Genomic DNA, 12500 nt, shown 5'->3' on the forward strand with positions numbered 1-12500 from the left:
AAAACAATATTGCGTTACACACCAAAAGTGAAATAATAAGCTTCTGGCTTCGGCAAATGTGTCCAGTAGAGGGCGCCGCTCGAACAAACCTTTCAACTGCTGTTCTGGATAATGGAAGAATGGGATACAGGAGAAAATGTTCATTTTGAGGAAGTGAGATGATACTGAAGATATTACTATAAATGACAGCAACACTTCCGTCTCTGCCTTTCCGAAGCGGCTCATGTTAATAACAATAATCCGGACTCATACAGGCCCAGTCATTACACATTTACATCAGTAATATCCTATACTAAACCTAAACTAATCTTGACAAACTATATATCATTTGAAAGCTTACAGTCTCTAGTTTTCATATTTGGTGACTGATTTTCAAAATAAATTACAGAGAAGCTGTAATTTATCAATTTGCAACAAGAATATTTTATTACTCCTGAGGCGTGTTCAGACCTTTATTTTGAAATAGTGATAAATGAAAAATCATGAAAGAATGGTAGAAACCTCAGTTTGTTTTCATGCCAAGAGTTCAAAAGATAGCATCCGTTCAATTATTAAAAAAAAAAAGGTCTGACATTTGTTTTGAAATATAAAGAAAAAACACATATATATAAATAGAGGCGCCCTTATATGGGCAGTAATGTCCACTAGTGGAGAAGTGTGGTACTGCGCCCAAACTACATCTCACTGAAAGACATCAACCTAACATTTGAAGAATAACTTGTTCAGATTTTTGGCTTTGATTTTTTTGCAGTTTTAGAGTCCACCAGCTTTTGAAAAATATATTTTATATAAAATATGAATAATAAAAAATTTTATATTGTACATTTTCATATACTCAAACTTCTATAACTTTTTCTGTTTCACTTTCTTAATTTATTTCACTTCTTCAAAAATCTAAATGTCTTCTTTTAAACAAGACGAATCTTACATCTATATTAAAAGCATTCTTTTAATATAGACCAATATCTGCGCATGCGTCGCGACTGAGCGCGTTGTTTGTGTTTGGAGCTCCGTCGAATTGATTTATAAATCCTTGATTTTCGTCTTTACACTCATTTATAAACGAGCATTTTCTATTTTTCCAGCGTGTGAACATATCTCCGATACTACTCTTTATAAAAAACAATCGGATTGCTTTGATATCGCTAGTTATATCCAACTTTCCGAACTTCCGTTACTATCTCTAACGTTAGCCCGCTAGCATTTGCACGCGTGGTCTCGCCTATCGACCGTCTTATTTACACTCGAATCGCCTGTGAAGAGACGACCCAACGCCGGCGATATGTTATGCCCTAAATTTATGATTAACTAACTGTATTTTTGTATGTATATTTTTAAAATGCATTTTCTGTAAAGCTGCTTTGAAACAATATGTATTGTGAAAAGCGCTATACAAATAAATTTGAATTGAATTGAATTCTTGAATTACAAACATGTAAGTTCGGAATGTCCATTTTCATGTCTATTCAAAAAAGCACCCAATAATGGCGTGAAACGTGAATGTTGAACATGTCTAATGCATACATAGTGAATAAACTAGTCTTAATCAACTCACCTTCTTACATAAACCATGAGAAACCATTATAAAAACCTGTGATTTCGTGCCGGACGGTGTCCTCGGTCCAGCGCACTGGTGACTGGAGAACTGCTGTACCCGTCGGCCGCTGCCGTGTGCACTCACTGGTGCCGACTCCAGAACCTCACCCACACGTTCAATACCGGTACTGTGTTATACTTTATGCTTTTCAGCAAAAGACATCAGAAACATACATTTGCCCCATTATGAAGCCCTCGGCAGGCACACCGTTCTCAGTTCAGTTCTTCTGCTAAAGCTGCACTGGTGGACTCACGGAGCGCCGAAGGATGGGCAAAAGAAGAAACGGCAAATGCAAACTTTGGTGAACTGGACATCATTAGAAGAGGAGCCGCAACACCGGAGAATATGGGGAATATATTCAACATTCAAGCATGGAAACCACATCAAGACTTCGAGCAAATCAAAGCCTTCTGAAGTTTAATATAGCGATTCCATCTCCAAATTTAGAACCTCTTGAAATGTTCATTTTGACTTTTCTTACACCATTTCAGAAATTGTATGACCTTAAATTTGATCAAACTAAATGCAAGACAAGCCGCAGTCGGAGGAAATCAGGCACGATCACACACCAGAAACTCATCAGGTTTATTAGCACATGTGGAAGAACAGCTGTGTGTCGTCGGATCGCGTCACACGTGACACACACTCACGCTCACGTGACCCAGAGGTCAAAGAGTCTCAGTTCTGACACCAATAACAGTTAAAAACCGAGCAAACAGGAAGTAGTCCAGCTGTAGGGCACGGGAAGAACAAACCTCAGCACAACACTACCAACACCAAAGAGTGTGTGTTGCTTCAATCAGAAGATCCCACGACAGTTCCATCGCTCTTCCTGAAGCTCACTTCCTGCTGGAGGCGGGGCCTTTGTGGAACAGGTACAGCGACCGCTGGAGCCCTGGAGAGCAGAGCAGACGTCACATTAAGGATCAGCTGACCAGAGTCTGTCAAACAATTCGTGTTGATATGAGTCAGTGTGTGTGTGTGTGTGTGTGTGTGACAGAAGAACCGATCCTCTCTTCCTCTTTAGTACTAGTTCTTTCTGCGCCCGTCTGCACCCGTCTACACCCATCTGCACCCATCTGCTCCCGTCTACATCCATCTACACCCATCTGCGCCCGTCTACATCCATCTGCACCCATCTGCACCCGTCTACATCCATCTACACCCATCTGCGCCCGTCTACATCCATCTGCACCCGTCTACGCCCGTCTGCACCCGTCTACGCCCGTCTACATTCGTCTACACCCGTCTACACCCATCTGCACCCATCTGCTCCCGTCTACATCCATCTACACCCATCTGCGCCCGTCTACATCCATCTGCACCCATCTGCACCCGTCTACATCCATCTACACCCATCTGCACCCGTCTACATCCATCTACACCCATCTGCACCCGTCTACGCCCGTCTGCACCCGTCTACATTCGTCTACACCCATCTGCACCCGTCTACGCCCGTTTACATCCGTCTACACCCATCTACATCCATCTACACCCATCTGCGCCCGTCTACATCCATCTACACCCATCTGCACCCGTCTACGCCCGTCTGCACCCGTCTACATTCGTCTACACCCATCTACGCCCGTTTACATCCGTCTACACCCATCTACACCCATCTGCACCCGTCTACGCCCGTCTACGCCCGTTTACACCCGTCTACGCCCATCTACACCCGTCTGCACCCGTCTACGCCCGTCAACACCCATCTACGCCCGCCAACACCCGTCTACAGCCGTCAACACCCGTCTACAGCCGTCCGTCTACACCCATCTACACCCGTCTACACCCGTCTGTCTACACCCGTCTGCACCCGTTTTCACCCGTCCGTGAACACCCGTCTACAGCCATCAACACCCGTCTTCAGCCGTCTGCACCCGTCAACATACGTTTACACCCGTCTACACCCGTCCATCTGCACCCGTCTACACCCGTCCGCACCCGTCCGTCTACACCCGTCTGCACCCGTCCACACCCATCCGTCTACACCCGTCCGTCTGCACCCCTCTACACCCGTCCGCACCCGTCCGTCTACACCCGTCTACAGCCGTCTGCACCCGTTTACACCCGTCTGTCTACACCCGTCCGTCTGCACCCCTCTACACCCGTCCGCACCCGTCCGTCTACACCCGTCTGCACCCGTTTACACCCGTCTGTCTACACCCGTCTGCACCCGTCTGCACCCCTCTACACCCGTCCGCACCCGTCCGTCTACACCCGTCTGCACCCGTCTGTCCGCACCCGTCAACGCCCGTCTCCGTCCGTCTACACCCGTCTGCACCCGTCCACACCCATCCGTCTACACCCGTCCGTCTGCACCCCTCTACACCCGTCCGCACCCGTCTGCACCCGTCTACACCCGTCTGTCTACACCCGTCTGCACCCGTTTTCACCCGTCCGTGAACACCCGTCTACAGCCATCTACACCCGTCTACAGCCGTCTGCACCCGTCAACATACGTTTACACCCGTCTACACCTGTCTGCACCCGTCTGCACCCGTCCATCTGCACCCGTCTGCACCCGTCCATCTGCACCCGTCTACACCCGTCCGGACCCGTCCGTCTACACCCGTCTGCACCCGTCCACACCCATCCGTCTACACCCGTCCGTCTGCACCCCTCTACACCCGTCCGCACCCGTCTGCACCCGTTTACACCCGTCTGTCTACACCCGTCTGCACCCGTCAACATACGTTTACACCCGTCTACACCTGTCTGCACCCGTCTGCACCCGTCCATCTGCACCCGTCTACACCCGTCCGGACCCGTCCGTCTACACCCGTCTGCACCCGTCCACACCCATCCGTCTACACCCGTCCGTCTGCACCCCTCTACACCCGTCCGCACCCGTCTGCACCCGTTTACACCCGTCTGTCTACACCCGTCTGCACCCGTCAACGCCCGTCTACGTACGTTTACACCCGTCTACACCCGTCTGCGCCCGTCTACGTACGTTTACACCCGTCTACACGCGTTTACACCCGTCTACACCCGCCTACACCAGTCTGCACCCGTCTACACCAGTCTGCACCCGCCTACACCCGTCTACATCCGCCTGCACCCGCCTGCACCCGTCCGTCTACACCCGTCTGCACCCACCTACACCCGTCTACACCAGTCTGCACCAGTCTACACCAGTCTGCACCCGCCTACACCCGCCTGCACCCGTCTACACCCGCCTGCGCCCGTCTACGTACGTTTACACCCGTCTGCGCCCGTCTACGTACGTTTACACCCGTCTGCGCCCGTCTACGTACGTTTACACCCGTCTACACCCGTCTGCGCCCGTCTACACCCGTCTACACCAGTCTGCACCCGTCTACACCAGTCTGCACCCGCCAACACCCGTCTACCCCCGCCTACATCCGTCTACACCCGCCTGCACCCGTCTACACCCGCCTGCACCCGTCCGTCTACACCCGTCTACACCCACCTACACCCGTCTACACCAGTCTGCACCCGCCTACACCCGTCTACACCCGCCTACACCCGTCTACACCCGCCTGCACCCGTCTACACCCGTCCGTCTACACCCGTCTGCACCCACCTACACCCGTCTACACCAGTCTGCACCCGTCTACACCAGTCTGCACCCGTCTACACCCGCCTGCACCCGTCTACACCCGATGATGTACCTTTAGCACATGTGCGCGGTGTGCCGATTAGCTCGTAGCTGCTGAAGCCGATCTCAGCGGTGAGGAAGGAGCTGAACTGGTCAGGCTTGAGTCTGATGCTGCTGTAGTTCCTGTAGGTCTCTTCCTGAAACACACACACACACACATCAAACATCACTAATCACACACACATATCAAACACAGCAGCACTAATCTTACACACACACAGACACACATCAGGACTCCTCCAGGTAACAGGTGTGTGTGTGTGTGTGTGTGTACCGTCAGTTTCTTGCGGCGGCTGTAGCAGCTCCAGGGCTGGGGTTCGAGGATCAGGACTCCTCCAGGTAACAGGTGTGTGTGTGTGTGTGTGTGTGTGTGTGTGTGAGTGAGTGTGTGTGTACCGTCAGTCTCTTGCGGCGGCTGTAGCAGCTCCAGGGCTGGGGTTCGAGGATCAGGACTCCTCCAGGTAACGGGTGTGTGTGTGTGTGTGTGTGTGTGTGTGTGTGTGTGTGTGTGTGTGTGTGTGTGTGTGTGTGTGTGAGTGTGTACCGTCAGTCTCTTGCGGCGGCTGTAGCAGCTCCAGGGCTGGGGTTCGAGGATCAGGACTCCTCCAGGTAACAAGTGTGTGTGTGTGTGTGTGTGTGAGTGTGTGTGTACCGTCAGTCTCTTGCGGCGGCTGTAGCAGCTCCAGGGCTGGGGTTTGAGGATCAGGACTCCTCCAGGTAACAGGTGTGTGTGTGTGTGTGTGTGTGTGTGTGTGTGTGTGTGTGTGAGTGTGTGTGTACCGTCAGTCTCTTGCGGCGGCTGTAGCAGCTCCAGGGCTGGGGTTCGAGGATCAGGACTCCTCCAGGTAACAGGTGTGTGTGTGTGTGTGTGTGTGTGTGTGTGTGTGTGTGTGTGTGTGTGTGTGTGTGTGTGTGTGTGTGAGAGAGTGTGTGTGTACCGTCAGTCTCTTGCGGCGGCTGTAGCAGCTCCAGGGCTGGGGTTCGAGGATCAGGACTCCTCCAGGTAACAGGTGTCTGTAGATGCGATGGAACAGTCTCTTGATTCCGGCGTCTCCGGAGTGTAAATGGACCCACTTGGTCAAACTCAGACACAGGATGACATCATACTCGGCACACTGTGACATCACTGACGCATCGCTGTCCGGCACGTAGTTGCCCTGAACACACACACACTGCATGAGATCAGTCTGGGCATAAACCACACACACACACACACACACACACACACACACACACACACATCATCAGTAAATGTAAGTCGCACACACACCTGCAGGAAGGACAGGTTGCAGGGGAAGAGGCCGGGGCAGTGAGGCATGATGGGAAGTGTGGCGATGGGCCCGCGGCAGCGAGTGAAGGACATGGGGAACCTGGGTAATGCTGAGGCCCGGTCCAGCTGGAGACCCATGAGCGGCGCCAACCCCTCGACCTCTGACCCGCCTGGCTGCTTCCTGTCCTGCAGCTCCGACAGGAAGTGGCGCAGGTTCTGCCGGGCCGTGTGCACCAGCGCCCCGTCCAGGTCCAGGCCCAGGATGTGGGCAGGGCTCCAGTGCCACGCGATGGCCAGGGTCACGTGACCCGTGTTGCAGCCCACGTCCAGGACCCGCTTCCCACGGAACCACTCCGGCTTAAAGAAGGCCAGGCGCGGGTCGGCGGTCAGCGACGGAGTACGGTAACCGTAGTAACGGCTGTAGGTTCCGTACTGGAACCGGCGCTGAGGCTTGCGCTGCTGCTTGGTTAGCTCCGCCCCCAGAGGGGGGGCTCTGTTGGCTCCACCTACAACAGGAGTGTGAAAGGTCTGCACGATTTGACGTTTAGTGGGTGGAGTCGGCGTGATTGACAGGCGGTCAGAATGGCTGGTGGTTCGTCTACGCTTCCTGTGTTTGGACGACTGGGCGGAGCTAGTCGAGGAGGGGTGGGACCGGCGCCGCGGCAATATGGGCGGCACCACTTCGTCACGGCAGTTGATTGATGTGTTGAGCTCGTACGGGCGCGGCGACTCCTCCACAGGTTTCAGCACCACGGCGACCGTAGCCTCCGCGTCAGGGAGCGTCGACCTCTCGATGACCTTTGGCCTCTCCGCATCTGAGAGGTCAGCGGCGGCCCCCGGGTGATGCCGGTTGCGGTGTCGTCGTCGGCTCTTCATGGGCGACACCAGCACGCCAGCGGCCGCATCCGCGCAGCTCAGGTTCAGCGGGTCCGTGATGTCTTTCGGGATCAGGATCTCCACCGGCTCGCGGCTCCGGGAGGGAAGCGGCGATGATTTGGGCGTCTCTGCGTTGAGCGCCTTGCTAACGTCCTCGTCCAACAGACTGTTGAGGTTCAGTGGGTCGAAGATGTTCCCACCCATCAGGAAGTTTGAAGGCAGCACCGGGTCGCTTTCGGAGTTAGCGCGGCGCCTGCGTTTCCCAAGACTCGGATGTTTAAACCCCACGTTCATGCTAAAGCGGCGCTTGTTGAGCTTCTGTGGCGCCGGCGTCTCGCCCAGAGTCTGCAGGCTGCTCTTCATCTGGAAGGGTCTGTCGTGGTTGACCCCGTCCTGAGGGGTCACGTGATTAGCGGCGAGTTCGGTTAGCACCATGTTAGCGGTCACCTGCTCCGGGACGGATGTTAACAGCGGAGACGGAGCGTGACAGCTAGCAGCCGGAAGCTCACTCTGCACGGACATCACGCTCCACATCCATCAGCCTAGGAAAACACAGGTCAAAACACATTAGCATCCGCTACAACAGTTCAAAACACATTAGCATCCGCTACAACAGTTCAAAACACATTAGCATCCGCTACAACAGTTCAAAACACATTAGCATCCGCTACAACAGTTCAAAACACATTAGCATCCGCTACAACAGTTCAAAACACATTAGCATCCGCTACAACAGTTCAAAACACATTAGCTTCTGCCACAGAATGAGAACATTTTAAAGGACTACTGCGACTTTTATGGTCCTTACACACTGAGTCCAAAATTCTCGCACATTAAAAAATAAACCTCACGTTGTGTCATAACCTCTGAAAGAAAAATTCGTATTGGGTTCGATTTTCTGTGTTTTTGCATTTAGAGGGGCGTTTTGACAATTCAGAGCCACTGAATGACGAATACGAAAAAACACAAAAATGTCAGACTCCGTGTGCTAAGACCTTTAATGTAAAAATTCTGACTTTTTTCCTCACAATTGCCATATGTAGAACTGCGGGAGAAAAAGGTCAGAATTCTGACACAAAATGCAGTTTTACTTTTTAGTCCGAGGAGGAAATAAGCTTTAAGTTCTACTTCCTAGCAGGCAAGCGGGTGAAGCGTACTTACTTGACTAGCGATCCTTCAGTATAGTAGTTTGATGTACATTGATGTGCTTGTGATCCACGTGTTACATCTGACACTCAACACCGCCACGCCCTTGGCTCCCCCCTGCTAATTTGAATAACTCCACCCCCAGGAGGGTCTACCGCACTGCTCATGAATAATGCCTCAGAAACGAGAGTCCCAGAAGCTCCCGCCCCTATCTAATACAAACACAAGTTCTTTAACACACACACACATACGCACGCGCGCGCGCGCACTCACTCACACACACACACACACGCACACTTCTAAGCGCGATCGTTTCTCCGCCTTTCTTTCGTAAACAAGTAAGCGAAAATCACTCCTAAATAACGCACTGGTACACTATGTTTTGCGACAGATCCGCCATCTATCTGCATTAGAGATACTCTAGTATGAAATGTACTTCTCAAAATATTGATGATTAAATACAGAGTTTGATCTCTCGAAAGCTCATGAATGCGCGAGCTCGCACTGCTCCATCTCGCGCGGTGGCACAGCAGACTCACGCGCTTATATATTCCAGCACACACCGAGACTGAGGGACAGCCGCCTCCGCCAATCAGAGGGCAGGATATTCACTAAGGCCCCCTAAACGGCCAATAGTGAAGCTCCAAATGAAGGCATGTGCTTTCCGTCACCGCCCCTCCTCGCTGAATAGGTATCCAGCGGACTGCCTGTGCTGACCCGACAGAAACTAATCAATATCATCAATATCAACAAATATCACTTGCCGAGGACAAAAATTACATTGAATATTTAACTATGATATGATTTATGACCTGTGAAAACCCCATCGCGCTGGCTCGGGAACAGCGTGAACTCGACTCAGGCACCGTCACATGTGTAAACTAGCCCCGACTGAGTTCCTCAGCACGAAACTGACGCGTCGCGAAGAACCGCGGATAATGACCGAATAAAGCTGGAAACACGCGTTATGTGACACTGACATTATGCAATATAATACATTAATTCGATAGTGAGTTTTAAAGACACCCTCCCTCGTTTCTGCAGGAGGAGGAGAACTCTGGGAAATGTAGTCCTGTTCTCTGATCCTGCTGCAAAACAAGAGAAATAAGAATTTCCCTGTTATATACTGTCTATGGAATTTTCAGAAAATGTATTTTTGTCCCAAGTTCTATTATTCTTATTATTTTTATTTTTTACAAGATTTTACAATAACTGACACAATGGTCTTGTTTATGTGATACTGGTTTATGGGAGATGGACAATGTTGAATAGGGGTGAGCGGGGCTAGCTGTCACATACTTGTTTTAAATACTTCCACACATGCCATCATGGCGAAACTTAGTGTATTAGTGGCCGTATCGACACTATATAGAGAAGAAATTGCGCCAAAATTCAGAAATCTTTGGAAGATATCACTGAAAACTTATTTAACACCCTGATGACGGGAAGCAGAGCCCGGAACATCAACCAAACGCGCTAATCCACGCTAATCGACTCGCTAATCTGATTCCCTGTAAATGTATTTTTATTAATAACTGTGGCCTGTACGCCTGAGTTTTGTTCTTAGCCCGCCGTAGTCCAGAGTGTTTTCTGTGTTGTTTTATGGGGGAGAAACGTTTAACGTAACAACACTCTTTCCACGCGTCGATTACCTGCCGATGTGTCAGCAGTGGATAGTGTGTTTATGACAAGAGCAATGTGAGAGAAAAATGGTTTTCTCCGCTTGTTTTCGATCATTAAGCCACATTAAGAGTTACGGTAAGTATTTTCACATCGCAGATTCACGTATTTATAGCCTTGGTTTTTTAAAACTGAACTATCATCAGGCACTATAGGCTATCATTGCTCCAAGCGAATGGTTCCAGTGCTGTGGAGTCTGTCCTGTGAGGCTCTCTTTATCATGACGTTATTTAAGAAGCGCTTCAGATGCACAGAAGGCCTTAATACCCCCCTGCGACTTTTTAATGTTAGAATTAAGATTTATCAGAACATAATTGTTTTTCTTACCCACTTCTTTACACACACACACACACACACATTTGCACACACACACGTACGCACACACACACACACATGCACACACACACACACACACACACACACACACACTGCCCCTATCCCTAAACCTGCCCTTCACAGGAAACATTCTGCATTTTTAATTTTTTTATAAAACATAGTTTTTACTGTTTTTAAGCTATTTGAATTACGAGGATTTATGAAATGTCCTTATAAAACACGTTTAAGTTGTAATTCACGTAATTATAAACATTTGTGTCCTCATAAATCACATGAACACACTCTCTTACAAACATACACACACACACACACTCCCTCACACAGACAAACACACACACACTCACATACACACTCCCTCACACACACACACACACACACACACACACACACACACACTCCCTCACACAGACAAACACACACACACACTCACATACACACTCCCTCACACACACACACACACACACACACACACACACACACACACACACACTAGAACAGCGGATGCCTGAATTATGCAGGTGGAGCTGGGGAGGTGGAGGGACGCCAGAACAGCGGATGCCTGAATTCTGCAGGTGGAGTTGGGGAGGTGGAGGGACGCCAGAAGAGCGGATGCCTGAATTCTGCAGGTGGAGTTGGGGAGGTGGAGGGACACCAGAACAGCGGATGCCTGAATTATGCAGGTGGAGTTGGGGAGGTGGAGGGACGCCAGAACAGCGGATGCCTGAATTCTGCAGGTGGAGTTGGGGAGGTGGAGGGACGCCAGAACAGCGGATGCCTGATTTCTGCAGGTGGAGTTGGGGAGGTGGAGGGACACCAGAACAGTAGATGCCTGAATTCTGCAGGTGGAGTTGGGGAGGTGGAGGGACGCCAGAACAGCGGATGCCTGATTTCTGCAGGTGGAGTTGGGGAGGTGGAGGGACGCCAGAACAGCGGATGCCTGATTTCTGCAGGTGGAGTTGGGGAGGTGGAGGGACACCAGAACAGTAGATGCCTGAATTCTGCAGGTGGAGCTGGGGAGGTTGAGGGACGCCAGAACAGCGGATGCCTGATTTCTGCAGGTGGAGTTGGGGAGGTGGAGGGACACCAGAACAGTAGATGCCTGAATTCTGCAGGTGGAGCTGGGGAGGTTGAGGGACACCAGAACAGTAGATGCCTGATTTCTGCAGGTGGAGTTGGGGAGGTGGAGGGACGCCAGAACAGCGGATGCCTGATTTCTGCAGGTGGAGTTGGGGAGGTGGAGGGACGCCAGAACAGTAGATGCCTGAATTCTGCAGGTGGAGTTGGGGAGGTGGAGGGACACCAGAACAGTAGATGCCTGAATTCTGCAGGTGGAGTTGGGGAGGTGGAGGGACGCCAGAACAGCGGATGCCTGATTTCTGCAGGTGGAGTTGGGGAGGTGGAGGGACGCCAGAACAGCGGATGCCTGATTTCTGCAGGTGGAGTTGGGGAGGTGGAGGGACACCAGAACAGTAGATGCCTGAATTCTGCAGGTGGAGCTGGGGAGGTTGAGGGACGCCAGAACAGTAGATGCCTGATTTCTGCAGGTGGAGTTGGGGAGGTGGAGGGACGCCAGAACAGCGGATGCCTGAATTCTGCAGGTGGAGTTGGGGAGGCGGAGGGACGCCAGAACAGCGGATGCCTGATTTCTGCAGGTGGAGTTGGGGAGGCGGAGGGACGCCAGAACAGCGGATGCCTGATTTCTGCAGGTGGAGTTGGGGAGGTTGAGGGACGCCAGAACAGCGGATGCCTGAATTCTGCAGGTGGAGTTGGGGAGGTGGAGGAACGCCAGAACAGCGGATGCCTGAATTCGCAGGTGGAGTTGGGGAGGTTGAGGGACGCCAGAACAGCGGATGCCTGAATTCTGCAGGTGGAGCTGGGGAGGTGGAGGAACGCCAGAACAGTGGATGCCTGAATTCTGCAGGTGGAGTTGGGGAGGTGGAGGGACGCCAGAACAGCGGATGCCTGAATTCTGC

The 12500-nt window shown here is 51.4% G+C and overlaps 1 protein-coding gene across 1 annotated transcript; it reads right to left on the reverse strand.

Annotated features, from left to right (window-relative positions):
* Nucleotides 1–1994: 1994 nt before the first annotated feature.
* On the reverse strand, nt 1995–9868 carry mepceb (methylphosphate capping enzyme b). The gene is made up of 5 exons (XM_079589445.1): nt 8527–9868; nt 6490–7907; nt 6158–6376; nt 5233–5356; nt 1995–2492 (listed from the first exon to the last, which is right to left on the reverse strand). The coding sequence occupies exons 2-5, from the start codon at nt 7897–7899 to the stop codon at nt 2437–2439; spliced, it is 1809 nt and encodes a 602-aa protein (XP_079445571.1). The 5' UTR covers nt 7900–7907; nt 8527–9868; the 3' UTR covers nt 1995–2436.
* Nucleotides 9869–12500: the final 2632 nt, after the last annotated feature.

The sequence above is a fragment of the Phoxinus phoxinus genome (assembly GCF_949152265.1).
Source record: "Phoxinus phoxinus genome assembly, chromosome: 18".
NCBI classification, from domain to species: Eukaryota; Metazoa; Chordata; class Actinopteri; order Cypriniformes; family Leuciscidae; genus Phoxinus; species Phoxinus phoxinus.